The sequence below is a fragment of the Nymphaea colorata genome, chromosome 5 (assembly GCF_008831285.2).
Source record: "Nymphaea colorata isolate Beijing-Zhang1983 chromosome 5, ASM883128v2, whole genome shotgun sequence".
In the NCBI taxonomy this organism is placed as follows: domain Eukaryota; kingdom Viridiplantae; phylum Streptophyta; class Magnoliopsida; order Nymphaeales; family Nymphaeaceae; genus Nymphaea; species Nymphaea colorata.
This window is the reverse complement of record NC_045142.1, coordinates 26,084,812-26,112,163: the sequence shown is the minus strand read 5'-3', so window position 1 is coordinate 26,112,163 and position 27,352 is coordinate 26,084,812. Positions and strand designations below refer to the sequence as shown.

At 39.6% G+C, this 27,352-nt stretch overlaps 3 protein-coding genes and 1 long non-coding RNA gene across 5 annotated transcripts; all 4 read left to right on the top strand.

The window, feature by feature from the left end:
- The first annotated feature begins 240 nt into the window (after positions 1 to 240).
- On the top strand, positions 241 to 2,837 carry LOC116254189 (pectinesterase-like). Its single transcript, XM_031629380.2, has 3 exons — positions 241 to 981; positions 1,198 to 1,502; positions 1,900 to 2,837. Exons 1-3 carry the CDS (start codon positions 287 to 289, stop codon positions 2,586 to 2,588), a joined length of 1,689 nt encoding a protein of 562 aa, XP_031485240.1. The 5' UTR covers positions 241 to 286; the 3' UTR covers positions 2,589 to 2,837.
- A 1,984-nt stretch (positions 2,838 to 4,821) lies between these two features.
- On the top strand, positions 4,822 to 8,292 carry LOC116253921 (pectinesterase-like). The gene is made up of 3 exons (XM_031628917.2): positions 4,822 to 5,620; positions 6,335 to 6,639; positions 7,454 to 8,292. Exons 1-3 carry the CDS (start codon positions 4,920 to 4,922, stop codon positions 8,140 to 8,142), a joined length of 1,695 nt encoding a protein of 564 aa, XP_031484777.1. The 5' UTR covers positions 4,822 to 4,919; the 3' UTR covers positions 8,143 to 8,292.
- A 6,118-nt stretch (positions 8,293 to 14,410) lies between these two features.
- LOC116253947 (pectinesterase-like) lies at positions 14,411 to 17,826 on the top strand. The gene is made up of 2 exons (XM_031628949.1): positions 14,411 to 15,638; positions 16,949 to 17,826. Exons 1-2 carry the CDS (start codon positions 14,651 to 14,653, stop codon positions 17,632 to 17,634), a joined length of 1,674 nt encoding a protein of 557 aa, XP_031484809.1. The 5' UTR covers positions 14,411 to 14,650; the 3' UTR covers positions 17,635 to 17,826.
- Positions 17,827 to 18,144: 318 nt separating this feature from the next.
- LOC116254057 (uncharacterized) lies at positions 18,145 to 27,030 on the top strand. Of its 2 annotated transcripts, XR_004172620.2 has the most exons (6): positions 18,145 to 18,641; positions 24,486 to 24,548; positions 24,639 to 24,707; positions 25,724 to 25,776; positions 25,884 to 26,063; positions 26,884 to 27,030. It is a non-coding gene; the product is annotated as an uncharacterized LOC116254057 (long non-coding RNA). The 2 variants fall into 2 exon arrangements; XR_007573348.1 differs by lacking the exons at positions 25,724 to 25,776; positions 25,884 to 26,063; positions 26,884 to 27,030 and adding an exon at positions 25,371 to 25,693.
- Positions 27,031 to 27,352: the final 322 nt, after the last annotated feature.

Sequence of the window (27,352 nt, the reverse complement as noted above, 5' to 3'; positions counted from 1 at the left end):
TGAAGTTGAGCAGCTTGGGATTCAATTTTATATATATATATATATATATATATGGAGAGAGAGAGAGAGAGAGAAAAGTTTCCGCGTTTTGGTGGTTGACTAGAGAAGTCGAAAGAAGGATCCATGCCCTTTTCTCTCTAGATCGAGATCAGGACCAAATGTAGATTCGCGTCTATCAGAATTCAGATCTCTATATAAACGACTCCGCAAATGCGGCCTCCTCACCAACACGGGCAGAAAGCAACCAAGAAGAAGAGACGTAGATAGGGAGGGAGAGAGAGAGACAATGTCTCAGGCAACCGCCATTGTCACTGGCTTCACCATCCTCACCTTCTTCGTCGTCCTTCTGCCCGTCTCCTCCTCAGAAAACATCACTCAACCGGTCGCCCCTGACACAGCCTGCGACGTCACCACCAACCCTTCCTTCTGCAAGACCCTTATCCCCAGCCGAGCTCGCTCCGACCTCTATGGCTACGGCCGCTACCTGATCAAGAAGTCCCTGCAACAATCGGCCAAATTCTCCTTCCTCCTCGACCGAACCGTCAGGGGCAAACGCCGACTCTCGCCGCTGGCGACCGGCGCCCTGAACGACTGCCTCCTCCTCTCCGAGCTCAGCACCGACTTCTTGATCTCCTCCCTCACCACCCTCGACTCCAACGACACCACCAACCTCCCGGACGCGCAGGGAGACAAAGTCCATACACTCCTCAGCGCCATTATCACCAACCAGCAGACTTGCTTAGATGGGCTCAACGAGGCTTCCTTCCTGAAACAAAGGGACCCTCTCCACGCCCCGCTAAACGACGACAAGAAGCTCTTCAGTGTCTCGCTCGCCATGTTCGCCCACTCGTGGGTGCCCAAGAACAAGACCAGGAAGGCCGCTCCCGGCGCCGCCAAACACAAGCCCGGCCGGCACCTTTCCGACGAGCTGGCAGTGCGGGAGGACGGGATCCCTTACTGGGTCAACCGTGGGATTTTCAGGTACTATTTGGAGACTGACAAAGTTATTTTCACACTTTTCTTATGGAACTGCATGCCCATTGTTCTACTTTACTTCATCGTTAATCTCCTTATCAATAAGAGCTCAAATCACTTGGTTAGGCGCCGATTGGAGCACTTAACGATCTTCAAAATCGAAACAGTTCTATGTTTCAATGAGAATGTGGATTAATTATTGTCTCAAATCTGCGGTTGCAGGATGAACAGACGGATGGCGCTTGAGGGAGACAGTGTCCTGGTGAACGACCTGGTGACGGTCGCGCAGGACGGGAGCGGCAACTTCACCACCATCAACGACGCCGTGGCCGCGGCGCCGGACAAAAGTATCGCCGACAATGGCTACTTCGTGATCTACGTGACCGCCGGCGTCTACCAGGAGTACGTGTCGATAGGGAAGAAGAAGATGAACATAATGATGGTGGGTGATGGCATCAACCAGACGATCATCACGGGCAACAGAAGCGTGGTTGACGGCTGGACCACCTTCCACTCCGCTACCCTCGGTGAGTTAATCATAATTTACAGCGGCAATTGGATCGGAAAATTCAATATGAAAGTCGCTCAATCTTTAGACGAACAGAAATCAATTCAGATTCAAATCTTTAAGAATTTTATGAGTTGGTTCATAATTAGCTTGGACCTGACTTTTATAAGCGGAAAACAAAACTCTTTCTTAATCAGCTCGCACGGAAATATCCGGGTATTATCCGAAATACATAAATTTGCATAAAAATTCCATACAAAGCAAATTTGAAGCTTCAAAGTACCCCATAAAAAAACATTTGTATCTGACAAAAGCGACCATTAATTATTCTTTTCAAAACTTAGAAATATAGATTGTCAATTTGGTTTAATGAGTCTTATACAACAATAACAGTCAATTGCTTTCTCTTTGTGCAGCTGTGGTTGGCCAAGGTTTTATCGGGATTGGCTTCACCGTCCAGAACACGGCCGGACCGGCGAAGCACCAAGCAGTTGCAGTGAGGAACGGGGCCGACACCTCCACCTTTTACCAGTGCAGCTTCGAGGGCTACCAGGACACGCTCTACACCCACTCCCTGCGCCAGTTCTACAGGGAATGCGACGTCTACGGCACGGTCGACTTCATCTTTGGCAACGCGGCTGTGGTCTTCCAGAACTGCAACCTCTACGCTAGACTGCCGCTGCCCGGCCAGAACAACATGTTCACGGCTCAGGGCAGGTCGGACCCGAATCAGAACACAGGCACCTCCATCGTAAACTGCTCCATTCTGGCCGCCCCGGACCTGGCGGCCGACGGCAAGACCCAGTCGTATCTTGGCCGGCCGTGGAAGGAATACTCAAGAACAGTCTACATGCATTCCTTCATCGATGGCTTGATCGACCCCGCCGGTTGGTCGCCGTGGTCCGGCGACTTTGCGCTCAGCACGCTGTACTACGGAGAGTTTGGCAACAGAGGGCCTGGTTCGGACCCCAGCAGGAGGGTCCAGTGGCCCGGCCACCATATTATGACCCTCAATGACACCAGCAACTTCACTGTGGTTAACTTTGTGCAAGGGAACGCCTGGTTGCCTACCACGTCCGTGACCTTCTCAGCTGGACTCGACTGAGTGGAGAAAGAAGAAAAAGTCATTTGTCTTTCTTTGCCAGTATGCTCACTCTTCTACGTCGCAGGAGAACAGAACCAAACTAAGACGGCAACCCTTTTGTCCTCTTCCCAATACAGCAGGACAGCACAAGTTGTTCTGCAAATTTTCTTCTTCAATTTTTTTCTTTACTTTTGGCGTATGATCCATTCTTATATGATTACGAAGCATAAGAATTATGATGCCATTGAAAAAGTAAAATTTTATTGTTACTGTTGATTCAAATCTCTCTTTCTCTCTCCCTCCATGGCATCTGTTTCTGCAAGGCATTGATCATGATTGGAAGAGAGCATTGTTTAATTGTTGGTGCTTATTCATATTGTTGATTCAAATCTCTCTCCCTCTCCATACATGACATGTATTTGTACAAGGCAGTATTGTGATTGGTAGAGAATATGATTGGTCTGATGGATGAAAGTGGGAATATAATCTATTATCTCCACCATTCATTAGGGGCACTCAAGAGCCTTCGTCATGGCAGTCAATTATGGTATGATCAGCCCCCACTTGGATAGTTGGTGCAAAGATCTGGAAAATGAATCCTGACGCCGGCCATGAGAAGCAAGACTGCCATCGGATTGGACATACCCAATTTACGATCCGAGTTTCGACCCATTTAGCAGGATCTGATATGGAGAAAATGGGTTTTAGATATTAATGGGCCCCAATTTGAGTCCAACTAGAGTTGAATCTTCCATGAATATCTGAAAAAACAAAAGAAAGCATGAGAATAGGAAGAAATTGGCACAACATAAAAAAATAATTCATATCTAATATATTCTCTGTGCATGGCATCAGACTGTGGTCGATTAATTTGCAAACTTGCTATTTATTCATCCAGAATGCATCCAATTTCTGTTTTGAACCACCCGCTTCGATTCATTAATTTGATCCGTTTTACTTTAGAAGCATCAAATGTCACCACGGACGGTTACTTCTTGGAATTCTCTATGCTGGTGCCACATATCAGATTTTGTACTCTTCCTGGCTGTGCTATTTTTATATCAAGAATGCAGATCATTAAGCCGTGTCAAGTAATGGGCAGCGAGTCAGGGGAAAAAATTAGGCCAATATATTTGCTGGTGTTGGTCAAATCGGCCTGGTTTGTCAGATACATGAATGAAATTATAATTAAAACATATCTTTTTATTAGTAACTATGACAGATGCAGAACCGATACATATTAGCCGATACGACCTGTCGTTGGTGTGTGTGTCCGATTCAAGTTAGACAAGTTATAGCACAACTTTTGGAGAGTTTAGTTAAGTTGGTGGCTGGCTTAAAGAAGATGCCCTGCTCCACATGTTCTAGAGCAGAATGTCCATTCCATGTGTCGCAGGGACGATGTAACACTTGGAACGCACAAAAGTTGGGTTCCACGAGTCATTTATGTTTGCGACGATATGGATCCCACCACTTGCATTGTTTATGTTTTCTTGTGTAACTGCAAGTTAAAAAAGATAACATCAATTTTTAAAGTTGATAATTTTTTTAGGAAATTATGTCCTACCTACGATTAGTTCATAATGTTACTCTGCACTCAATTAATGTGAATGAATCGAGTGCTCACCACACAACACTAAAATGGCACTCAATTAATGTTGTTATTTACAAAGTCTGAAATATTTGTTAAAGCAGGCAAAGGATTCCGTTGCCCAAAAGGGTTTGTCTTCATGAATCAAAGGGTTCCTTAGCTCATGCATATCTTTAATTGAAGAAGAACATCGCCATTAAAGATGAAAACTGTTGCCTTTAACGATATCGGGATTAGAGGAGATCTGCGCTCGTTAAGTCAGCCTTTGTTTATCGCAAAAATTGAGCTGACCGTCGTCGATTTCAACTCAAGGTTTCCTTCAGTTTATGTTAGCAACAAAAGGCTACTGGAGATTCTAGAACTGAAAAGTTGCTTTTGGGTAGGATGGCACTCAGCTTTCCCACAATCTTCTTCTGCGGAAATAATAAAAGAAGAACACCGCCATTGAGATCTCTGCAGACCTAAATGCAGCACTCAGTTTGAAAATTTCCATCTCCCCATTTGCTGACTTCTGTCCTCTTCCTCTAATAGCGGCGCACAGAGAGAAAGAGAGAAACGCGCTTTTGATAGTTGACTAAGACGCACAGCAAAAAAGAAGCACCACATCTACTTTTCTTTATAAAATTGATCTGAACCTAAAAGCAGGAATCCTCCCGCACCATTGTTTCTCCATTATATAAACTCATCCCCATGACCTCCACCTTCCTCACACTTTTCCTATCCATCACAGAGCGCGCGCGCGAGAGATCAAGAGAGAGAGAATGTCTGTTTCAACCACTACCCACTTCTCAGCCTCCATTGTTTTCGTGCTCTTCGTCTTCGTCCTCCTGCCTTTCTCCTCCTCGCAGAACCTCACTCAGTCGGTGACCCCAGAGAAGGCCTGCAACCTCACCACCAACCCCTCCTTCTGCAAGTCCCTCATCCCAAGCCGAGCTCGCTCCAACCTCTACGGCTACGGTCGCTATCTGGTCAACAAGTCCCTGCGCCAGTCCGCCACCTTCTCCTCTCTCATCGACGGAACCATCCGAGGCAACGCCTCGCTCCCCTCTCAGGCCGCCGGCGCCCTGGTCGACTGCCTCCTTCTTTCCCAGCTTACCACCGACTTTCTGGTCTCGTCCCTCGCTACCCTCGAGTCCAATGATACCACGAAGCTCCCCGACGCTCAGGGCGACAAGGTTCAGACCCTCCTGAGCGCCATCGTCACCAATCAGCAGACCTGCTTGGACGGGCTTACCCAAGCCAACTTCTTGAAGCGGAAGAACGCTCTTTACGCACCATTGGTTAATGGCACCAAGCTCTACAGTGTCTCCCTCGCTATGTTCACCCACTCCTGGGTGCCCAAGAAGAAGAAGACCAAGACGGCCGGGGACGCCGCCTCCAAAACCAGACCTGGCCGGGAACTTCTCGACCGACTGGACTATGAGGACGGCCTTCCTTATTGGGTGAACCGTGATATTTTCAGGTAATTACTTTTTATTTCTTCAACCGTGATATATAAAATACAATTTTTTTACATAAAGCAAAAAAGGCAAAACCTCTATTTAAAAAGATAAAAAATAAAAAATTATATATTCTCATAACTTATGTTGCGTCTTTTCAACAGAAATCAAGAACTAAAGTAAGCCCATCTCACTACTGAATTTTTCGACCTTCTTGAAGGTAATTGAGTCCAATTTTTTGGTTGAAGAAGGTTTCGAAAGTTGTAAAACCTTTTGTATATCATTTCTACTTTATTCATCTTGTATAATTGTTTACTACACGTAAGGATTAACAACATTATCATGTATGCGTAAAAAAACTCACTTACAGCTTTATTTATAACTAAAGATCATCTCTAGATTCTAAGAAGCATGCTTGGAATGCATTGACGCGATAGACTCGTTAAAATATATCGTGGTTTTTCATGGTGATGTACAACTACAAGGTGCAGCAATGGCTGAGTCGATAACCCAATTTGCGCGCTTTCCAAGGAATTGTCTACGCGAATAAAGAATTACAAATCCACCTCATGTGACACTAAACGATGATTTAAAGTCACAATTACACTAAGAAAAGGACTGACAAAAATCATGTGAACAGATTTCATAATGAAGACAAACACGAGGAAAGAGATCACGCGATATTATTGTTAAAATTTTGCAAAATTAATAACATGCTTTCTAAATTTGTCCTTCAGGATGAATAGGAGGATGGCGCTGGAGGAGGACAGCGTGCTGGTGAGCGACGTAGTCTATGTCGCCCAAGACGGGACCGGCAACTTCACGGCCATCGGCGACGCCGTCGCGGCTGCGCCGAACATTTCCGATCCAAATGGTGGATATTTTGTCATATACGTGGCGGCGGGCGTGTACCGGGAGTATGTATCCATAGACAAAAGGAAGAAGAACATAATGATGGTGGGTGACGGGATCAACCAGACGATAATCACGGGCAACCGGAGCGTTGGCGATGGCTGGACCACCTTCAACTCTGCAACTCTGGGTAAGTTTCACTTTTCTTCACATTCATGGCAATAAAGTTTCAGTTGTGATAACGTATGTCTGCCCACAAAAAGAGAGAAAGATGGGGAGAAAAAGAAATAAGAAGATCGAGTCTAGTTGGAAAGCATAGGGATTGACGACAGCAACAGCTTGTCCTTCGTCTCCAGAGCTGCAGAAAAAGCTTCTGAGTTCGACAATATCTCAGCACGTTTCCGTGATGGTTTTTCCCTAGATCGACATAAATTAAAGCGGAAAATATTTGGTAAGTTAATTATAAAATAAGGTTTTCTTTGTAAATTTGTTCATAAAAATTAATTGAACACAAATTCATTAATAGTTAATGTTGTTCTGGACAAACTAAACGTTTCTAATCAGTCATCGGATCTCAACTAAAACCTTTTTTCTTCCAAAAAACTTACATGAAAAAAGGATTGATTTCATAGAATGCATGTAATTTCAAAGGACATAAACCCAATATTTTATAATATAACTTATTGATTTTGATGTTAACGGACAAAGTCAGCAAAGAAATTAAAGAACCCGTGAACATACATCTGGCGTCAAAATATTAATATAATCCAAGCCTCTCAAGAGAACAGCGTTTAATTCAAAACAATTGGGCGGAAAAAGTACAAACAAAAAGTTTGAAATACATGTGAATGTGCAGATAAAAAAAAAGTCATATAACAACAAACAATTTTATTCCATAATATATGTAAAAGGTAGATCTATGTGTCCAAATCAAACATAATTGGCAATTCAATTGTGTCTCACAGACTAATATACAAGCACTGATCTTCTCATTCATGGTGCAGCTGTGGTTGGCCAAGGTTTCGTTGGAATTGGCTTCACCGTCCAGAACACCGCCGGACCGGCGAAAGGCCAAGCGGTTGCAGTCAGAAATGGAGCGGACACCTCCACCTTCTACCAGTGCAGTTTCGAGGGCTACCAGGACACGCTCTACACCCACTCCATGCGCCAGTTCTACAGGGAATGCGACGTTTACGGCACGGTCGACTTCATCTTTGGCAACGCTGCCGTGGTCTTTCAAGACAGCAACCTCTACGCCAGGCTGCCGCTGCCCGGCCAGGCCAACATGTTCACCGCCCAGGGCAGGACGGACCCGAACCAGAACACAGGCACCTCCATCATAAACTGCTCAGTTCTGGCCGCGCCGGACCTGGCGGCCGATGGCAAGACCCAGTCGTATCTCGGCAGGCCCTGGAAGGAGTACTCGAGAACAGTCTACATGCATTCCTTCATCGACGGTTTGATCGACCCCACCGGTTGGTCGCCTTGGTCCGGCGACTTTGCACTGAGCACGTTGTACTATGGAGAGTATGGCAACAGAGGGCCTGGTTCGGACACCAGCAAGAGGGTGCAGTGGCTTGGCTACCATGCCATGGCCCTGAACGAAACCAGCAACTTCACCGTGGTTAACTTCGTGCAAGGGGATGTCTGGTTGCCCGCCACTTCTGTAACCTTCTCTGCTGGTCTCGATTGAGCAGAACAGATTTCTTTTAGTTTTCTTGTTTTCCAGAAAGTGGTTGGGTTTGGATGAAAAGTTCATTCTTCTAGGTTACCGAAAAAACTGTAAACAATGGATTTTGTTCCATTCCAAATAGAACAAGACAGACAGAGGATTACTGGCACACTTACAGATTGGTCAGTTGAATTATATATATATATATATATGCATCTGACACACACACACATTCATTACTACTGCGAAAAACTGAAAAGTTATTCGAACAATTGGGATTGAGTAGTTTCTGTGAACTGATATGTTAGGAATAGTTCTGCATTATTGTGCTCAAGATAACGAGAAGATATTCTTTTTTCACTAAATTTGAAACATAATTTCTGTTGTTCTCATGTGAGCAGTGAGGTGATTTTCCAGTGGGCTCAAATCAGGTGCCTGAAACACTGCATCTGATTAATTTCTTTCATGCCCATACCGGATGGTGCCTGAAATATTACTATATCTGAAATATACCAAGGTCCTGGTTCCAACTGCGTATTTGGATTTGAGGAAACGTTTTGACCTTAAAATTTAGTTTAGTCAAGTGCTTAGGAAAAAAACTTATATATATATATATATAATATATATATATATATATATATATATATATATATATAATATATATATATATATATATATATATATATATATATATATATATATATATATATATATATCGTCAAACCCACATCCAAGATTAAATATGCAAACCATCTTATAAATATTCCTTGGTTCGAACGACATTTTAGAGAACATTTCATAAGAAAAACAACATGAATCATTATTAGTACACTAAATTGTTAGAACACATAATGGAGAACGCCTTGTTTTTCTAAGAAATGTGATGTTATTACAAGGGTTGATGTTAAAATTCAACAAATCAAACAGGTTAGTAACAAATTATGTTTCCTGAAATAAGAAAATCTATCCTTACAATATGTATCACATGAAGACTTTAATTTTCTTATCATTCACGCATTGAGGGTGTTCTTTAACAGGAACTCTGCGGTTTTTTGGAATACGATATTCCATTGAATGTGTGCATAAGAACTAGCATGTTACCTAGCATCCTCTTTAATGGACTAGCGGGACCTTTCCTATGGGGCTCCGCTAATTAATTTAGAAAGAGACTACTCTGTGAGTATGATTTAAATTTACGAAACCAGTTTCCATGCTCAAAACTTGAAGAACTAAAGAGTCCTATTCATTTTAATAAATAGGCTTTGCTTTAGAAACAAGTAATTTACATACACTCAATCGTACATCACGCATTCGCTAAATCTTGACTACTAAATGTCTTACCAATTGGGATAACTCTCTCATCTCTCTTTTCAAAATATTTAACAATGAACATTGTGTTGAGAGAGACAGAGAAAGAGAGAGCCGATAAAATGAAAATATATAGCAAAATTTGGGGACAAGAAGTCCCTAAATACATAATCAAACCACAAAAACGAAATATAAGAAGAGAATATACAAGTTAGTATAACAATAAAACGTAATAAGAGAGGTTGAGAGAGAGTGGACAGACAGAACAGCATAGTCACCCAGCAGTAGACGAAGGACGGCGCCGTAGCCGCATAGCAAAGTCAACATCTCCCTACACAAGGCGTGCCACAGACTCCGACGATGAAAAGGTGTCCCTGAATACCCTGTTGTTGCATTTTTTCCAAATGCGCCACCAAGAAGAAATGAGCCACAACCTCCAAACACGACCCCAGGTAAAAGACAGGTGAGAAGAAGGACAAAAGAAGAAAAAAAGGCGAATGGATGGTCGGTTTGGAAGGTTGTTAACAAAGGAAGAGAAAGAGAGAGAGAGTCTTAAACTTTAATTACAACTGTATTTTACATGACTTCTCTATCATTGAATCTCCACTCACTAGAAAAAAAGGAAGTTGAAAATTTATAAGAGCCAGACAGACTTATTCTAAATTGTTCAAACTTATAACAGTTATTATATACATATTAGTCTAAATTGTACAAATTTATAACAGTTATTATATACATATCATGTCCTTATTTTATGTTTTCCTAAGTAGGTGCAAGATATCTAAATTATATATAAAAAATAATAATAAAAGTTCGACCTCTAGGTCATATTTCTTGGCTTGATCAGAAAGCTAAAACCGTTAATTTTTAAAACATTATGAAGACATATGTCTGCTTTTCACGTTCTTTCTTTCCTAAGTAATTGCATGGTGAGATATATGATAAACAACGCTTTATATGTACTTAAGAGGTAACCAAAACCCAGCTGGTAATTAGACTCTCTCTCTCTCTCTCTCTCTCTCTCTTTATATATATATATATATATATATATATATATATATATATATATATATATATATATATATATATATAGCTATTCTTTCCTTCAACTGTCAGAAATTTTTATTTCTTATTTCTCAAGGAAATTAAAACAAAGAAAGTTCGACCGAACAAGTATCAACGCCTACTGCCGTTGTGGAACACAATGAATGGTCTGGAGTTGCGGAAATCAAGAATAGTCTAGAGAGAGAGAGAGAGAGAGAGCGACAAACAGAAGCCGGTCTCTGTAACGCGTATTCCATTATTCCATAAAGAATGAAGCTAGGTAGTAATGCTTTTCATAGGTATGATATATTCACTATCATTAATTTTTAGTGTGAGAAAATGATGTAATGAAGTAACGAATCGTGAAGTCTTCATGGTAAAGGATGGACATTGTCCTATTCTCTGATTCCGCCTCTAATTTGCATCCTAATTTTTTTCTGAATGGACTGCATATAAATCTGAATCTTGAGATCCAGTATGAAAAATGAAGAATCGGATCAAAAGCTACCTTCCAGAGAATCCCGTCGTATTGAACTTGGAGGTTACGCAGACCTTGTCCGGAACTTATCCGTGGCGTGGAAAACACCTAACCCGGTTTGATCCAGATGGGCTTATGCAACTTGGATCGTGTTTCAAAATTTCGAACCACCCTGTAAAAAAAAGAAAAAAGAAAATTCAAAACTTATATCTATTGGTCACTCAGTTATTCAGGCCGCCTTAAAGATGAAATCCTGGCTCCGCCCTTGACTTTGCTGGCATGGGCCGATTCGATGCGTATGGTCTAGTGGAGGTTCCTGTTCTTAGATCCAAACTAAAACTCGGATGAGTTGGAAATGGATCTCTACCAATCGATTCAAATAAGCTGTGGTGTTAGTTTGGAGCATGGGTGAAATCAGGCATGGAGATCCAAATTGATCAATTTGGTTATCGATAACGGTATATCCGTTTAGCATCCCTGATTCCCAATGTATGTGAACTTAGCCCAGATCCAGATTATGGTTGGCTGCTTATCTTGGATTCTTGTTAAGATCTGGATCAAATCTGATTCGTTCCGGCCTCTGTTGAGCAGTAATTGTTTTCTCTCACTCTACTGTCATTTTAGCCATGTATAAATCTAAGATATAATTGTTCATATTGGTGCTAGAATTTTGAACCGATGTTCAACATTACATTTGGATTGGACTCGACCCGACCCATATCCAAGCACAAAAAGAGATGCACCTTAGCTGTCATAAAGCATTACCATGGGTCACCGGTTTCGAGCAATTAAATACCATTTTGTTCACAAAAACAGAATACTAAACGTTATTTTAAATGCATTACTTTATATGTTAATTTTTTGAAGATATCATATTAAATAAATAAATAAATGTTATTTTAAAGAGGTTGTAGCACATTCCTTCCTTTGGGCATTCAAACTTTAAATGCATTTCATTCATTATTTTTAGTTCAGAAAAATAACATTCACTGTAATAAACAACTGATGACTAGATTTTTACCATTCATCAGTCTGACCATCTACGCGATAAGCAACTGATGACTAGACTTTTACCGATTCATTAATCCGACCATCTACGCTACACGCTTCTCTTCTCCAAACGTTACAAAGCTTTAAAGCTTGGTCAAAGTTGGAAAGCCAATGGTTTGACGTTGACCGTTGACTTGACCTGATTAGGATGTGTGAGAAAGGCGAGTCATGACTGCACCCAGTTTTTATTAAAAAACGATGGACCCGAAGTCAAGCCGCAAGCGGGAGTCTACCGTGCTATTCGAACCTAATAACGGGATAAAAGCAAGTAGTATACATTAAGAAACAGTGAAGAACACTTCTTTTCTAACCATCGCCTCGTTAGCTAGCAAGTCAAAATAACTTATTGTCCAAACGAGATATACAAGGGATATTTAAGTACACAAGTGCGCACATAATTGCTATAGAAGAAGGGGAATTCAAAGAAAGAGCTAATCGGCAGCCGACGAATAACTTTACAACTCAGCAACAGAAAATGTACTTTTATTAGTTATTGTGGAGATTTTTTTTGTAATTAAATAATAATGTGACCATTGTATTGCATCGGTGAATGCTTGAATAGGCAATTCTAATGCATCGAAGGACAATTTATTAGAAACATTTTTAATATGGATTTGTTTAGTTTTTCTACCACTAGGAGCAGAGACAAGGAAGGGCTTGCATGGACCCTGACCTCACTTCAAAGCAGCCAAGGTGTGTGGTAACGATTGCTACTCGAACAAGAGACCGGCTGCAGCCCACTTACCCAAGCGGATGCACCAACTCCCTTTGAGACTAATATTCTAATTGCTTTAATGGACATAAACAACACCTAAACACAAATAAAGTAAATATTGAATTGTTAAGTTATTCTAGTTGGGATAGTTCAAACTAACAAATGAGTTAATGTGGGTAAGAAACCCAACTAAGTTTTATTTCGAATTATTTCGAAAATATGGAGCAGAATTAAGATGGGGTAGGCATGGTGATTAGACGGCAGCGCACAAGCATATGGACACGTTCCTCAGCCTCGGCTTACTCGTTGAGTAGCTTAGAAGGAGCAGGACAGATCAACTACTCGGGTCGAGTACCCGAGATGTTTTCTCCCCCTTTCGAAACACGTCCATGTGTTCATGTGTCCCACCAAACATCAACCCCTTTCACTTCATAAGAGGCACCCAGTTGCAACTCCTCAATCAAATAATATTTTTTGCTTCTTAGTGAATCGTGACTAGTTTGGAGATATATATGACTAATATATATGACTAATATATTATAGGAGATAAAAACCAGACATCTTAAATTTATGTGAAAAAAGTGTTTGAAACAAAACATGAACGTTTTACTGTGCTTATAAATACTAAACTAATATAAATCATGACTTAGTATAATTAATGTTTGTTAAAAAAATTAGTTTTTATGTTAAAAGAGCCGTACATTTTTTTACTACTACAAAACATTATTTTAAGTAAGAAACAACAAACTTAATCTATGTTTATCATCAAATCACTCTAAAGAACACATCTACAAGGTCAGATTTCAAAAAAATAATTTTAATAAATAATTTCAGTAGATCTGGTTTTTGTCCCTACACAAGTGGTTTCTTTGAGTTTGGAAGAATATGGATGATGTGCTTCGGCGTTTGCTTTATCACAATGATTTAATGATCAAATAACCAAAACAATAATTTGATGAACGTGTTTGTATAATTTATTTATCGGATCTGAACGGCGAAGAGACGTTGGTTCTTAAGGGCTAAAAAAACAAAACAAAAGTGTGAAATGCAGTAGAACAAGATGGGCAAAAAAAAAACATGGTTTTGTACCCACAAGGAATGTGATCTAAAACTTTGATTTGTATGACCAGGAAGAAGAAATTCAATTTATGTACATCGTGAAACCTGGCTAGTGGAACTCATGATTCATCATAATCCCCGTTTGATTCATCTTGAATTTAAACCGATTTGAAAAGGGAATTGGTCTGTTATTATGGTTTGGATCGGATATTCCATGCAGTACCATTGTTTTTAGTTTGAAATGCACTCAGCACACATATATTTTTGTAAGTAGCTCATAAGGTTTAATTAAACATGAATAACTGAATGAATCTATAAAATAAATCACAAACACAAGCTTCATAAATGAAAAACGTCAACATGTTCTTAAAATGCTAGCTTACCTTCATTAATAGAAAAAAGTCACCAATCATATTTTTTAAGTCAATGTCACAGCATTAATCTACCTACAAGCTTTAATCACTCCTAAAGAAAGTAAATACTAATGTGAATATATGTATATATATTACTAATGTCAATATTCCAATTTCTAATAAACCTTTTAAATATACTTTATTGAATTAAACTTAGAGAAGGCATTTATTATTATTCAAAAGTAAAAACTCTTGTTAAATACAGGAAAAAAATGGGCCGTTCCTACACGACTCTCTCTCTCTCTCGCGCGCGCGCTTATCAAGGTCTAGACGCCTTGGTTAGTTGACCAGAAAAGCCCAATTGCACGTGAAGCCGGAGAATGGAAGCAATCATGCATGAAACGCCTATAAGTACGTGCCTCTTCTTCCTCTTCCTCTCCACCTACAAGCTTTAACACAGTCGGGATCTTTCTCCCTCCCTCTTTTTCTCTCTCTCTCTCTCTCTCTCTGAAAATCACGAAGATGGTTCGCTCGTTGAACCTCATTGGTACTCCTACCATCACCTTCTTCTTCTTCTTCTTCTCAATTCTGATCAGCCACTTCCTCCCATTCTCCTTCTCACAGGACTTTACCGATGAATCGGTGAGCCCAGACCAGGCCTGCAACGTAACCCTCAATCCCTCCTTCTGCAGGTCCCTCATCCCAAGTCAGTCTCGCTCCAACCTCCACGGCTACGGCCGGTACCTGGTAGAGAAGTCCCTCCACCAGTCCGCCACCTTCTCATCCCTCATCGACCGGACCATCCGAGACAACGCCTCCCTCCCATCTCAGGCCGCCGGCGCCCTCGCCGACTGCTTCCTCCTCTCCCAGCTCACCACCGACTTCTTGCTCTCCTCCCTCGCCACCCTCGACTCCAACAACACCACCACCAACCTGCCCGACGATCAGGCCGACGACAACGTTCAGACCCTCCTGAGTGCCATCGTCACCAACCAGCAGACATGCCTGGAAGGCCTCACCCAGGCCAACTTCTCCCAGCGCGGCCACAAGCTCTACGCCCCGCTGGAGAACGGCACTCAGCTCTACAGCCTCTCCCTCGCCGTGCTCACCCGTTCCTGGGCCACCCAGAAGGCCAAGCGCGAAAGGCAATTGCTGGACGAGTTGAGAGTGCGGCGAGATGGCGTGCCCCGGTGGGTGAATAAGCAGGCATTGGAGTTTGCATCTGGCAGGAGGATGGCCCTCCAGACGGTGGGGAGCGTCGTGGTGGCGCAGGACGGGTCCGGCAACTATCGCACCATCGGCGACGCCATCGCCGCCGCTCCGTTGAAGAACGACGGGAGCAAGGGGTTCTTTCTGATCCGGGTGAAGGCGGGGGTGTACAATGAGTACGTGACAGTGGACAAGAAGAAGAAGTTCGTAATGATGGTGGGAGACGGCGCCGGAAGGACGATCATCACCGGCCAGCGCAGCGTCGGAGACGGCTCCACAACTTTCAACTCTGCAACTCTTGGTGAGGTTTCATGTCCCTTGATGCTTAGACCATTTTTTTATGGGTTTGTTGATGAATTCCTCACCTTATTAATTGGCCCGTTACGAAATTAATTTTCATCAATTTCTCCGAATATATTTGTTCATCCTTCTAACAAATAGACAAGTTTTTTATTTTTTAAACATAGCTTGGTGGATTTCTTTCTTTCTTTTTTTTGTTGATGAGCAATGGTGGAGCCAAAAATTTCTAAATTTTTGAGAGAGTTAATTATAATTACAAAATTTTAAATGGAACAGAAATATTATTTTTCAAAATATTTATATAAAATAAGATTTTTTTTAAATTTATATATATAAATTTTAATTGTTTTTCGAGTGGCCAGGGCTCAGCCGGCCCTTTGGTTCCACCCCTGTTGCTGAGGAATCCTTCAAAGCCAACAGCATGAGGAGTAAAATGTGCAACAAAAAGTGCCAATTTTAAGGCGCAAATCCCAATGCTACTCATAACTTAAGAACTATGTTGAATATAAATAAACAAATGGACGTTAGATAATCAAGCATAAAAAAATTAGAAGACCGTTTTTTAATAAAAATAAGCACATAGATCAATCTCCAGGTCAAGAAAACCTAAGAACCCTGAAGTTTTATAAGCATTTAAGAAGTCAATATGAGTTTAAAAAATTACTTCTTACATAGAACTCCCGATAGACGATGACCATTTTCCAGATTACAGAATTCAACTTATCTGTACCAAAAACATGAAGTTTTAGATGTATGTGACCATTTTTACGGGAAAATTCATGCATACAGTAAAAAGCTCACATTTTCATCTGTTAAAGTGCAGTGCCAGAACAAAAGTAGCATCTTTTCTCAACTCGGACCAACCTTCTACTTACTTTATCCAAATGGTGTCCAATAGTCGAACTAACATAGAAAGAGATGATAATATTAAGAACCTAACATAGAAAGAGAAACTAGCTGCATATACAGTAGGAACTATAGTATGAAATATATATATATATCCAAAGTCGAACCTTATGAAACAAACTACGCGGAGCATATCTCGTGGTCACATTTGGTTATAACAACTTGGTTGCATGAAACTTTTAAAATGCTCATAAGAAACAAGCTTGCGTGATAACTTTCCTACTCGATCCAACTAAAAAATATGTTATGCAAGACGTCGAAAAACAAACGCATGCCTCTTAACATTGACTCCATCTACACGTACACACAAGCCAAAGCTTGCGTGGTGAATCTTGTGTCAAGAAATGCTGTAGTTCGTTTGACGGCGTAGAAAAGCAATTTCTAATGTAGTCGTCATGGCTGCAGCGGTGCTGGGCCAAGGCTTCGTCGGGATCGGCATCACCGTCCGGAACACGGCGGGGCGAACCAAGGGGCAAGCGGTCGCCGTCCGAAACGGCGCCGACCTCTCCGCCTTCTACAGATGCAGCTTCGAGGGCTACCAAGATACTCTCTACGCCCATTCCCTGCGTCAGTTCTACAGAGACTGCGACGTATACGGCACCGTCGACTTCATCTTCGGCAACGCCGCGGCCGTCTTCCAGAACTGCAACCTCTACGCCAGACTCCCCAACGGAAACATCAACACGGTCACGGCTCAGGGGAGAACCGACCCCAACCAGAACACCGGCACCTCCTTCATCAACTGCAATGTCCTGGCTACTTCTGAATTATCCGGGAACTCCAATGTCAAAACGTTTCTTGGGCGGCCATGGAGGCAGTACTCGAGAGTGGTGTTCATGAAGTCTAATCTTGGTAGCCTGATTAATCCCGCTGGTTGGTCTCCTTGGTCCGGAAATTTTGCGCTGGGGACGTTATATTATGGGGAATACGACAACCGAGGCCCTGGTTCCGGCACTGCTGGAAGAGTGAAGTGGCCTGGATTCCATGTGATGGCTGCCAATGATGCCCAACGCTTCACGGTGTCTAGTTTTGTGCAGGGTGGTGATTGGTTGCCTAGAACAACTGTGCCATTCGCAGCTGGGCTGGTTTAGATCTGTGGAAATCCTGCTTGGTTGCCTTTCATTCGTTTGTTTGTTGATTTATATGTGAATTTGAAGAACGGGCAAAGATGTTGTGCAAGTTTGATTTCAAGATGAATTGTTTGTACACGTTTAAATGAATAAAGTGTTTTTGGCTAGTGGATCGTTTTATGGTAGTGAACATTTGAAAGTTCTTTGTGAAGATATGGCTGTGAAATAAAAGGAACATTCTTGGATATATGTATATATAGGTATATATGTATGTCAATCCTGCTTATTCATTTAAGAATTGGATTTTCACAACGCCATCGCCATCCATTCCATCTAATTCATACGCATGATCATTGTTATTGAATTTGGAGTTTAAGAGCAAGGTGACAAGAAAATATTTCGTACTAAAGAGTAAGGAAATCAACTTCAAATTTTAAGTCTTATTTCTCTATCGATTTTTGCCATCCCCACAACATATTCATTGAATTTTAGGGGAATTGCTTTGTTTCCATTTTCATATCTCAGAAATAATCGGACGAACGAGCACAAGTTTTGGCGTTACCGAGTTATGCGGAAAAGGTTTCCGTCTCGTCTTCTCGGTTAGTTTCCGTTTTTGGGCAGCCGTCCAATTTTCTGCCGACTTCAACGACTATTTTGAATGCTTCGCGGGTAAAACAAGAATGAGGGTTCGCGCTCTGCAATTGACTGGTGCGTGCTCTCTCTTCGTCCCCCACTCTCTCCTTCTCCTTCTCTTTCTCTGTTCCTTCCAAAGGGATCGTCCTGGTGCGTGGGTACCTGAGGTTTCAGGTAGAGGCAGAGCCGGTGGAATGCGACCAGCTTTTCTGGCTTCGGGACCCCTTTGCCGTGTTCCTTGGGTTTCCGAATATGAGAAACCTAATGTCGACTCTCGCAGCAGATGAAGGCCTTTGAAGTTCGTCTAATCGTAGTCTTAAACCTTCTCTCGCCCCAGACGAATGCTTCGTAGCCTGCTCGCCTCCTTGGCAGCCATTCGGAGGGTCTGATTTTAGGTACTGCTCGTTTCTTCTTTTCTTCCCTTCCTTCCTAAACCGCTGTCCGTTAAATAAGCTCTTCTATGCTTCTCTCTCGTGTTTCCATCTTATTCGTGTTGTTTACCATTTTTTTTTATTGTTCCTTCTTCATCGCTCTCAATCTTGAACGCTTTTGTTTGCTCGCTTTGGAATACGAATTTGCTTGCCGATGCATCATTTTGCCCGATTCTCTAAAGTTGCAATAGAGCTTTTTTTGCTCCGTTAAGTTCCTTCCGCGAGCCCATGAATCGATGTTTCACTTGGCTGATTTGTATTCGATTATTTTTGTTTGTCGTGTGTTTCTCCTTTATTTTATAACTTTCATCTGATGTTACTTTCATATTCCTCCATTACTATGCTATTGTGCTGCGGTGTTTTCCATGAACCACATTTAGTTGACTGTTGCTGAAAACCACGCTCTCCTAAGGCTTTCTTAATTTTACCCTTTTTGTGTCCATATTCGTTCTTTCATGGCGCGGAATTCAAATTTGGGTTTTGTCTCTGCAATGGCTTTGATTGCTATAAGGTGTGGTGGTTGGATGATTGACTTTGTTTGTATGATCTTGCAATCAAATGTCTTGAAGTTGAATTGCTTTATATCTAGATTATGTTGCTTTTCATCCATTTTTATTCTCTTCAGTCTTCGTCACCAAAGATCGATTTTACCGGGACTATTTTTTACTTTTTTAAGTTTAAAACTTCTAATTTGATTGTCACGAGGCACATGGTTCAGTGCCTCTAGGTGGATGAAGTGTATGCTACTTCTTGATGTGGAATCAGATTAGCATAAACTAAGTGTTTACTGCATCAATTATTTCATAATTTTCAAAATCTTAACACATTCTTCAAATTTTTTAAAACATTTTTTTGGGTGTTGTTGTTTACAACTCATAAAATTTCAAAACTCTTGAACTACTTGCACTACTTGAAAATTCTTTTCTCATTTTGCAAAACTCTTGCACTTTTTTAATTTTTTGCAAGAAACATTAACTTTTTGACTAACTCGACAAATTTTATAGAGAAATTTTCAAAATTTTTAAATAGTTTTAAAATTTCTCATCTTTGGGGCTTTGCAACTCCCAACTTTATTTTACAAATGACCTTTTTAAAGAGTGTCATCTAAATGGTACTTTATGTAGGTTCTTTTAAACCCAACTTTCACAAGTTTTATGAACTCAAAACTTTCATGAATGAAATGATGAATTTTCATAATTTTCGAAAGGTTAACACATTCTTCTAAATTTTCAAAACTTTTTTGAGTGTTGTTTATAACTCATAAAATTTCAAACCATTTCAAAACTCTTGAACCACTTGCACTACTTGAAAATTCTTTTCTCATTTTGCAAAACTCTTGCACCTTTTTAACTTTTTGACCAACAGCAAATTTTATAGAGAAATTCTCAAAATTTTTAAACAGTTTTAAGATTTCTCATCTTTTAGGCTTTGCAACTCCCAACTTTATTTTACAAATGACCTTTTTAAAGGGTGTCGTCCAAATGGTACTTTATGTAGATGCTTTCAAAAATTCAAACTCAACTTTCACAAGTTTTATATACTCAAACTTTCACGAATGAAATTAAGAAATCTTCATAATTTTCAAAAGATTAACACATTCTTCTAAATTTTCAAAACATTTTTGAGTGTTGTTGTTTATATCTCATAAAATTTCAAACCATTTCAAAACTCTTGACCTACTTGCACCACTTGAAAGATTGGAAAATATGAAAACAAAAAGAATACAAGATGTTGGGAAATACGTGAAAGAAAGTAAGAACAAATATTCTACCTTGTTTCAGGTTATTATAGTTCCCTGTGATTTCAATGAAGGTTGTGGCCAAAGATGAGACAGCGAAGAGACAACTATTCAAAAGGATCTATCAATTGAAGTTTCCTATACATCATGACAATACTAAGATGTTTCAAAATAAATTTTGGGGGACCCAAAATTAAACGAGAAATTGTCAAGTATGATGTTAAATGTTTAAGCTGTTAGAGAATGAAAGTGGAACAGCAGTCAGTGACTTGGTGGTTTGCTAAAAGGATCGTTTGTTTCACTGTGAAATTGGGATGATAATACCATGGATTTTGTGACAGAATTACCTCGTCCCATGAGGCAAAATAATGCTATTTGTGTGACTATTGTATTAGACTCACCAGGCCATCTCATTTTCTACAAAGAGCAATCAGTCAGTCTCTTGAAATCCTTGTGGATTTGTAATTTGTATATAAATGAAATTGGTAAACTACATGGCACACGAAATCCATTACTACTGATTAAGATTCACAATTTACTTCTTGACCTGGGGATTACTGCTGGAAGGATTGAACACTAAAGTTAGAAAGACTATGACTTTTCATCCCCAATTGGATGGGTAATACTAAAGGGAAAGGAGGTTAGGATAAACATATGAAATTGATAGAATTCGCCTATAATAATAGCTCTCATTCTTGTGTGGAGACACCAATTGAAGTTCAGTCTAGAAAACCACGTTGAACTCTTGCACTTTTTTAACTTTCTGCAAGAAACATTATTTTTTTGACTAACTTAACAAATTTTATATAGAAATTTTCAAAATTCTTAAAATAGTTTTAAAATTTCTTATCTTTCATGCTTTGCAACTCCCAACTTTATTTTACAATGACCTTTTTAAAGAGTGTCATCCAAATGGTACTTTATGTAGATGCTTTCAAAAATTCAAACTCGGATTTCACAAGTTTTATATACTCAAACTTTCACTAATGAAATTATGAAATCTTCATAATTTTCAAAAGCTTAACACATTCTTCTAACTTTTAAAAACATTTTTGAGTGTTGTTGTTTATATCTCATAAAATTTCAAAACATTTCAAAACTCTTGACCTACTTGCACTACTTGAAAGATGGGAAAATATGAAAACAAAAAGAATACATGATGTTGAGAAATACGTAAAAGAAAGTAAGAATAAATATTCAACATTGTTTCAGGTTATTATAGTTCCCTGTGGTTTCAATGAAGGTTGTGGCCAAAGATGAGACAGCGAAGAGACAACTATCCAAAAGGATCTATCAATTGAAGTTTCCTATACATCATGACAATACTAAGATGTTTCAAATAAATTTTGGGGGACCCAAAATTAAACGAGAAATTGTCAAATATGATGTTAAATGTTTAAGCTGTTAGAGAATGAAAGTGGAACAGCAGTCAGTGACCTGGTGGTTTGCTAAAAGGATCGTTTATTTCACTATGAAATTGGGATGATAATACCATGGATTTTGTGACAGAATTACCTCGTCCCATGAGGCAAAATAATGCTATTTGTGTGACTATTGTATTCGACTCACCAGGCCATCTCATTTTCTATAAAGAGCAATCAGTCAGTCTCTTGAAATCCTTGCAAATTTGTAATTTGTATATAAATGAAATTGGTAAACTACATGGCACATAAAATCCATTACTAATGATTAAGATTCACAATTTACTTCTTGACCTGGGGATTACTGCTGAAAGGATTGAACACTAAAGTTAGAAAGACTGTGACTTTTCATCCCCAATTGGATGGGTAATACTAAAGGGAAACATATGAAATTGATAGAATTCGCCTATAATAATAGCTCTCATTCTTGTGTGGAGATGACACCAAGTGAAGTTCAGTCTAAAAAACCACTTGAACGCCTTTATGTGAACTAAATTTGGAGATTATAAGATCGAGAAAACCTTAGTACTAGAAGACTATACTGACTAAGCGACTAATTGGTCATGAAAAAAAAAAAGGAACTTGATGACAACTCAAAGCAGACAAAAGAGTTATGCTAATAACAGATTCAGAGAGTTTGTCTTTGAGGTACAAGATCATGTATTTCTGAAGATTTTACTACCAGGTGCCTTTCATACACACTTTTTCTACCATGCTCTCGTACCATGATGTTCCAAAATTGCTGTACGTGTACACACCTGCCCATACCAAGACCTATATCTATGTGACTTAGTTTATAATATAATAATATAAGTGTAAATTGAATTTTTGACCTACTATAAAGGGTAATTCAGGTACATGTATATATGTGTGGTGATAAGCCTGAATTTCAATATAAAATATCAACTTTTATGGTTACGTACAAGTTGGATGATTGTAGAATGTATATGTATATGTGTGCATGCACACATGCATGTGTGTGTTTATAACAAAAAGGGTATTATTTAAAAAACCAGAAAAAAATGTGCAGCAGAGGGTCATTGATGTAAATGAGTGTTTTTGGAATTTTTGTATTAGTTAATGTTGACTATGTTATTGCTTAAAAAGGATACATTATATTTCTAATTATGCATATATCTTACGTTTCTACACAAAAGGGAGATGAGGGAGGGGAGTTGGGTTTGACCCAATGGTCCACACCAACTCAGCTCCACTCACCACCTCTCATGTCTTGTCCAAAATAAAAACAGCTAGAGATGGGAGAGGAGGGCTTACGGGCAGAATGAGGTAGAGGGAGGTCAGAGGCTAAGCAAGAGAAAGAGGGAATGAAAGAAAGAGAGAAAGAAGGGAGTGAGGTGGAGAGCAGAGAGAATAACATGGGAGAAAAAAAAAAGAAAGAAAGAGAAGCTGCAACAATGGCAAGTGAAGGGGAAAAAGCTCAGAGGAGGAGGCCAGAGAGAGTATGTGAGAGTTGGAAAAAAAAAAGAAAGAGAAGCTGTAACAACAAGAAGTAAAGAGGAAAAAATGGAAGAAGCTCACAGCAGCATCAATAGGAGCAGAGAGGGAGGAGGAGGACAGCAAAGTAAAAACAAGACTACATTAAAAAGTATGCACAAGAAATATCCATATATACAAATCATACAAATTCTGAACACTGTAAAGCACATGAAGTTATGAGCGTATAGAAATAGTAATGTAAAACAAGATATACAAATACATAAATGCTCACTTACATTCTTATAGTAAGTTCTGTTGCTTTTGTTATTAATGGGTAAAATAGAATGTATTTCTGAACATTCTGCCGATGCTACATTATTCTCCTCAGAAATTCAAGATGCTAATCTTGTGTGGTCCATTCCATGTCTCATGGGTGCAAGTACTGGTGCGATATAGGTATGGTGGTGCAGGTATGGGTACACCAGTTTTAAAATTATGGGTACAGGGTACGACAGAGCATGAATATAAATATATACATTGTATATCCGCAAAAGTTTTCAAAATTAAAGAAAGGAGAGAAAAATATAGAATCTAGGTGGAAGGGAAATAAAAAGAAGCAAAAAATGAAAATTAAAGCAAAAATTTGAAAAGATAAATTTTTAAGTTTTAAAATACAGCCAACCTGCGTACCGACACGGGTTCTTGGCCATATCACACGTACCAGGGTGACATAGGGTCCATTCCTTCTGGCAAAAGCAACTTGACCAAAATATTAAAGTTACATGTTTTGTGACTAAGTTAATTCGTTCTTTGCTGTTATCTACGAAAGCTATAGCACAAAATCCAGACATGAAGTTGTCCTTCTATTGTTTGTAGGATAATTAGTGGCATAAATGGATGACAGAAGCAAAATGACTAGCTTAAAAGCACGCTGAGTAAATATTCACGATGATCTTTTCCTCTGAATTTTTGTTTCTCAATGCATAGGAATGGAACTTATGCACTATAATATTATGATGAGTGTATTGCACAACTGTATGCCATCTGGTCCAAGTTCCTGAATGTGTTGGTCAGAAGCTTGAAAGTACTGTAAGTTGGTAACTAATATGTAAATATTGAACTGGAAAATGCTTGATAGATTATCCTCTTTAAGAACATCGGGTGTTGATTGAGGAACTGCTTATGCTTCCTTTTTTCTTGCTGCAACCTAAGCTTTAACAAGCAGACAGGTGAGGTGCCAAAAACTTCAGGAGAAGTGCCAAAGTTGAAGTGCTTGTAAGTGTGTACATTTTTAGATTATGGATTTTCTTTTCTAACTAGCAGTTGGCATGTACACAATGGTAGAAACCAATACTTTCGGTGTAGGTTTTTGATGACAGCCTGGCTAGCCCCATGCAATATGCAAAATTGACAAGGAAAAAAGGCACCTCAAGAGTATGTTTCTCCTTAATAGATGTGCTTTATCCTTCCAGAGTTAAATGTTCTAGTGTTGATAATGAAAGTGCTGTTTCCTCTACTGCTTCTTTTCTTTTGTAATTTTCTGTTCTCTGCTAGGTTTGTAGTTTGTTTGTTCTGATCCTGATTCATGGGCAGGTTGTACTACCATGCATTATGTCTACAAGGAATTAGTTGGGTAGACCTGTAAACATTGAATTGTCTTTGATTTTGATTTTGAATCACAATAATCAATTTAATGGCGATTAAATTTCTTGAAATACATTTGCATGCACTTCAAAATGAGAGTAATTCATGCTCACAGGATCTCCGTATCAACTTGATTGTCAAAATAAGTATGCCATTTGCACAGACATAACGTCATAAACAGATGTGAGATCAGCAATTGCCATATCTGAAACGGACTCATATATTAGGTAGTATAGCCTTCATAATAAATCTGCAGATTAATTCACTAGCTTGCCGTTTGCGACTCAAGGATCTGCAATTAATTTTCTTGTACTTAAAAAACTTAATTAATTTACACTAAGTAATGGAAAACATGTTGCATGGAAACATTTAACTAATATTCCTGCTTCAAGTCGTCTCAATTTACAACCCCAAGGTGCAAAGGGCTTATATGAGGTGACCTGCTTCTTGCAGTTACGCCTAGGCGATCTTCACATTCATAATGGCATTACCGTGCAGGAATTTGTCATACAATAGCTTCACGAACATGGCTTCTACTGCAGCTACTTCTTGTATGCAACAAAGCTTGCAAGAGCCCTCATATCATCTCATGATTTGCATATTCTTTTCATCCATGACGTTCCTCACTGTCACTGTCAATCACCATTACCATCCTTCTGCAATCTAGTTAGACAGTGTAAAGGCACAGGAAAAAGAACAAGCTTCTTTCTTTGCATTTTGAACTTGTGACAATGGAAGTTTTTCAGAACCATCAAGTACCTAGTTTACTCATTGTATTAACATTTTTTTATTACACATTGATGCAGTAACATCATACATTATTCCTTGAATGAATGCTGCAATAGTCGTAAACCAAAATGTGAGGTTACTCTCCTCGTTTTTCTTTTAAACCCAAGCATGGAACTGTTTTTCCAATGCCGGGCCTGCAATTCTTTGAAATGAGATTCTAATAGCTTTTGTTGACAGATTTTTCTTTTCACATAAATTGCAATAGTCAGAGTCCATTAGTGCTGCAAGTCGATGTATGACGGGGACAATGCAATAGATGGTGCTGTAGTTTCCTTCACAAAGAAAGGCAACTGGGCATTGGGCAAACACGGACTTTTATGGAAGATGACAATGAAAATGATAAGTACATTATTGAGGGTAAGCCACTTTCTGTTGCTCAAATACTATGGGTTGTGCCTAGGCTTGGGCATCGGGCCAGCACAGCCTGCTAAGAGTTGGGATAGGCTGGCCCACAGCCCGAAACCTGAGCTCGGGTCCGACTCGGTTTGGTTAAAATAAAAAATATATTTTTAAATATAAAATAAAGACTTAATATAAATTATGTTTTTATTAATAAAATATATCATTATTAAAATAAAAATGATATGAAAAAACATATCGGACCGAATCGGGCCCCATCAGGCTAAGGCTGGTTTTTCTGGGCCCGAGCCCGAGTTCGATTGGGCTGGGTACTGGGTACCCGTTAGGTACCCGGCCCTATGCCTAGCCTTAGTTGTATCTATATAATGGGTCTTACATTGAGAAGCTCTAATAATGCCTATAACTGATAACTGATGTTAAGAATTTTAGCAGTCAGGGAAATCATATTTTTCTGTGTATTCAGGTAAAGGCTCAATCCAAACATGGGTTATTGAGAAAATTATTAAAATGTTAACAGCCTGTCATGGAAGTGCAGGGGAAGCTCAGACAAGGATTTCAAGGTTTAGTCTTTCTAAGCCTTTCTTTGAACTACACTAGTGATGAACGTATCAAATAATACACTGGAAATTCACCTTTTTTTGGGATAGAAAGGCAGTACAGAGATACCAGAAATAAGAGTATATGGTTCTCATATATCGGTTGTCTCTAGAAACTGTAGGCCTCTTTTATGCAGTATGTTTTCTTCATGTCAGATGAAATATGTTTAATTGTTGAAAAAACAGTATAGTTAAGAGTCTCATGTTCGACCTTCCGTTAGACTTTCACTGCGCCCCTATACAATTTCCCCTTCTTTGCAATGGCCACCGGCGGCTAACATAGCCAACAGCTGGCGACGTCGGCAGACATCGGCAGCCTGGTAAGTGTGTGTGTTTGTTTTTCTTTTCTAGGGGCATAGAACTTTAAGGTAACGTTTTTTCCAATTTGGATTTAAAAAAAAAAAAAAATTCCCACTATGTTTTGCTGTTTTCCTTTGTACTTTAAACTGTGGAATGCGTACGTCTTTGTGCTTTTGCTTAAACTATGTGTATTTTTGTATGTATTTGGCTGCCACCTTGTTTAGTTGCATTTCATACCAATTCAGCAACATTGGTTTGAGGGATTTGTTTGTCATGTTTTCTTTTCAGTGGTAATTTGTGCACGCCCATCCTATCTAGATCATATATGCTCCACAAGTCTACTGGTACTAAAATGATAATAGTTATTTGCAAGAAAGTAATAATATTCCA